Below are 2,396 nucleotides of genomic sequence, written 5' to 3' on the forward strand. Positions count from 1 at the left end.
AAGTGCAGGATGAATGCTGGCGATCTCACTGCATTTCAACGAGTTATCATAAATGGCGCCAAGGTTTAATACTGTAACGAACCAGAAATCGCCGAATCGATCGCATGAAGATCCCTGAATAGGTGTGGTACCACAAGGATCTGGATAAATCCCACTCACATTCAAGTCACTTCCTACCAGAGAACCCAATACTGAAAACATGGCTTCTTTTTCTGATTCAAGCATTGGAGCAGGAGCTGCTATCTCCTGAGCGCAGCGGGATTCGAACCCGGAACATAGCATCAAAAACACAGTAAGAAGACACAAGACAGAGGACCTGCAACATGGTTTCTCCATTTGAATCTCTGAAGAACCTTAACCCGAGAAGTTGAAGTTAATCCCAGGCGGAGGAATTCAAATTCCATGGTGAATTAACTCCTCGGCGGCAAGACGCGATGGAAATCGGAATGTCTGTCAGATATCTGTCAGTCGTGGACATTAATGCGGAGGGTGGCGGAGCCCGCCCCTGTCAGTCGTGGACATTAATGCGGAGGGTGGCGGAGCTCGCGGAGGGCGAAGGAATTGCCAGCGCCAGAAGCCAGAGGTTTTTCCAGGCGGCGACGGAAACCGGGCCATTCCTTCGCCTAAGTAGACTACTCCCACCTTGTATGTCACCTTTACCATTGATGATTAATTAATTACGCCGTAAGGAGTTTCCCTTTGAAATCAACTCCCCTCTCTGCCTACCTGTCATCTTTATATGCCATAGGATTATATGTAAGACGATTGCAAAGATTACAGCCATTAGATTAGAATGGTTACAAAAAATTAGTTGCTGAAACGGTTTGCGCACTGGTCTAATGGTTACAAATACCGTCACCTCATTTCCAATGGATTGCAAGTCTTCCTCGACAAGCCCGAACTGCAGGCTGGACACAATATTACATCTCAGATAGAAGTTGTTGTTCGAGTAGCCTCTGTCCATATAGCCATTTCATTTGCGACCTATGCCGAATTCAGGTGGTGCCTGGACGAGCTGGTCCTCATGGTGGAGTCCAAAGCTATTATTCTTTCGGTCTTCTATAAAGTGAATCCCTCGGAGGTCAGGTGGACGGGCAAAGATAAAGATGGACCGTACGCTAAAGCCCTACGTATCCACGAAGAGAAGCAGCAGTACGACTTGCAGACTATCCAGACTTGGCGAAACGCCCTTCATCATGTCGCGAATATAAGTGGCTTTGAACTGCAGGAGGGTGATGGGTAAGGATATCCACCGTCTCGATCCATATTAGTTCTAAATCTGTTGCATTGAAGCATATATCACATCTCAAGTATGCTTTTGTCATTACTTACTTTACTGTCTTAATTAATATTCAAGGACGAGGGTGAAGAGAGACTCTTGGAGGAGCACGAAGAGGAGCTGTTGGAGAAGGTCATGCAAGCCGTGTTGAAAAATGTTGCAATGCTATTGGATGTGGCAAAATATCCAACTGGTTTGGCAGAAAAGTTACAAGATTTTGAAGGGACACTGCGACTGCATCATGACGAGCATGTGGAGGTCAAGGTTGTGGGGATTGTGGGCATCGGTGGAATTGGAAAGACGATGCTGGCCAAAGAACTTTTCAATCGTAAGAGGTCAGATTCTGATAGATCCTGCTTTCTATTTGATGTGAGGGAAAATGCAAATAGAATGTCTCTAAATAATTTACAAAGCAAACTCATTAAGGACTTGAAGGATAGAGATATCAAAATTGAAAGGTGGGAAGAAGGCGTGGAGATACTTAAAAAGAATCTCTCAGCTTGTGAGGCACTCATAATATTAAATGATGTAGGTCATGTGGATCAACTAGATCCTTTCTTGCCAATTAAGCATGTCCTTCACCCCAAGAGCTTGATTTTGGTTACGTCTAGGGGCAAGCATATCCTTAGAAGTGCATGAATTGTAGAGTCGTCAATTTATCAGTTACCAGGCCTCAATATAGCACACTCCCAAGAGCTGTTTTGCTTGCATGCCTTTTTCCAGCCATATCCACTACCAGGATTTGAAAATCTTGTAGATGGGTTTTTAAAGGCATGCCATGGTTTGCCTTTATCATTGAAATTTTTTGGGGCGCTTGTTTGTGAACAGGACAAACTTTACTGGGAAGAGCAACTGAATGGACTTCACCAAACATTACCTACAGAGATAGAAAGGAGCCTTAAAATTAGTTACAACTCTCTCCAACCTATAAGTAGTTTTCTATCTCCAACCTATGGTTTGGCCCATGATATTCCTATGGAATATAACCTATTTAAAAGCCAAAAGCCTCGATGTTAATTTCTTTCACTTATGGAGTCTTTCTGTTTTTAAACAGGCTATATTCCACATGAATACCATAGACAAAATTATGGGTTCTCATGAACCCCAAAATAGCTGA

The 2,396-nt window shown here is 43.6% G+C and overlaps 1 protein-coding gene across 1 annotated transcript; it reads left to right on the top strand.

The window, feature by feature from the left end:
* Nucleotides 1-434: 434 nt before the first annotated feature.
* LOC149240628 (TMV resistance protein N-like) lies at nucleotides 435-2,396 on the top strand. Its single transcript, XM_089370241.1, has 4 exons — nucleotides 435-583; nucleotides 1,000-1,198; nucleotides 1,358-1,807; nucleotides 2,334-2,396. The coding sequence occupies exons 1-4, from the start codon at nucleotides 435-437 to the stop codon at nucleotides 2,394-2,396; spliced, it is 861 nt and encodes a 286-aa protein (XP_089226367.1).

The sequence above is a fragment of the Pinus tabuliformis genome, chromosome 8 (genome assembly GCF_031772625.1).
Source record: "Pinus tabuliformis cultivar Carrire ecotype Pingquan chromosome 8, CPIR1, whole genome shotgun sequence".
NCBI classification, from domain to species: Eukaryota; Viridiplantae; Streptophyta; class Pinopsida; order Pinales; family Pinaceae; genus Pinus; species Pinus tabuliformis.

Excerpts from the sequence above, each read along its gene's own strand:
- LOC149240628 (XM_089370241.1), top strand. The coding sequence starts at position 435 with ATGGAAATCGGAATGTCTGTCAGATATCTGTCAGTCGTGGACATTAAT. Across the intron at positions 584-999 it reads GCCAGCGCCAGAAGCCAGAG|GTGGTGCCTGGACGAGCTGG; the intron begins GTTTTTCCAGGC and ends TGCCGAATTCAG. Across the intron at positions 1,199-1,357 it reads GGCGAAACGCCCTTCATCAT|GACGAGGGTGAAGAGAGACT; the intron begins GTCGCGAATATA and ends TTAATATTCAAG.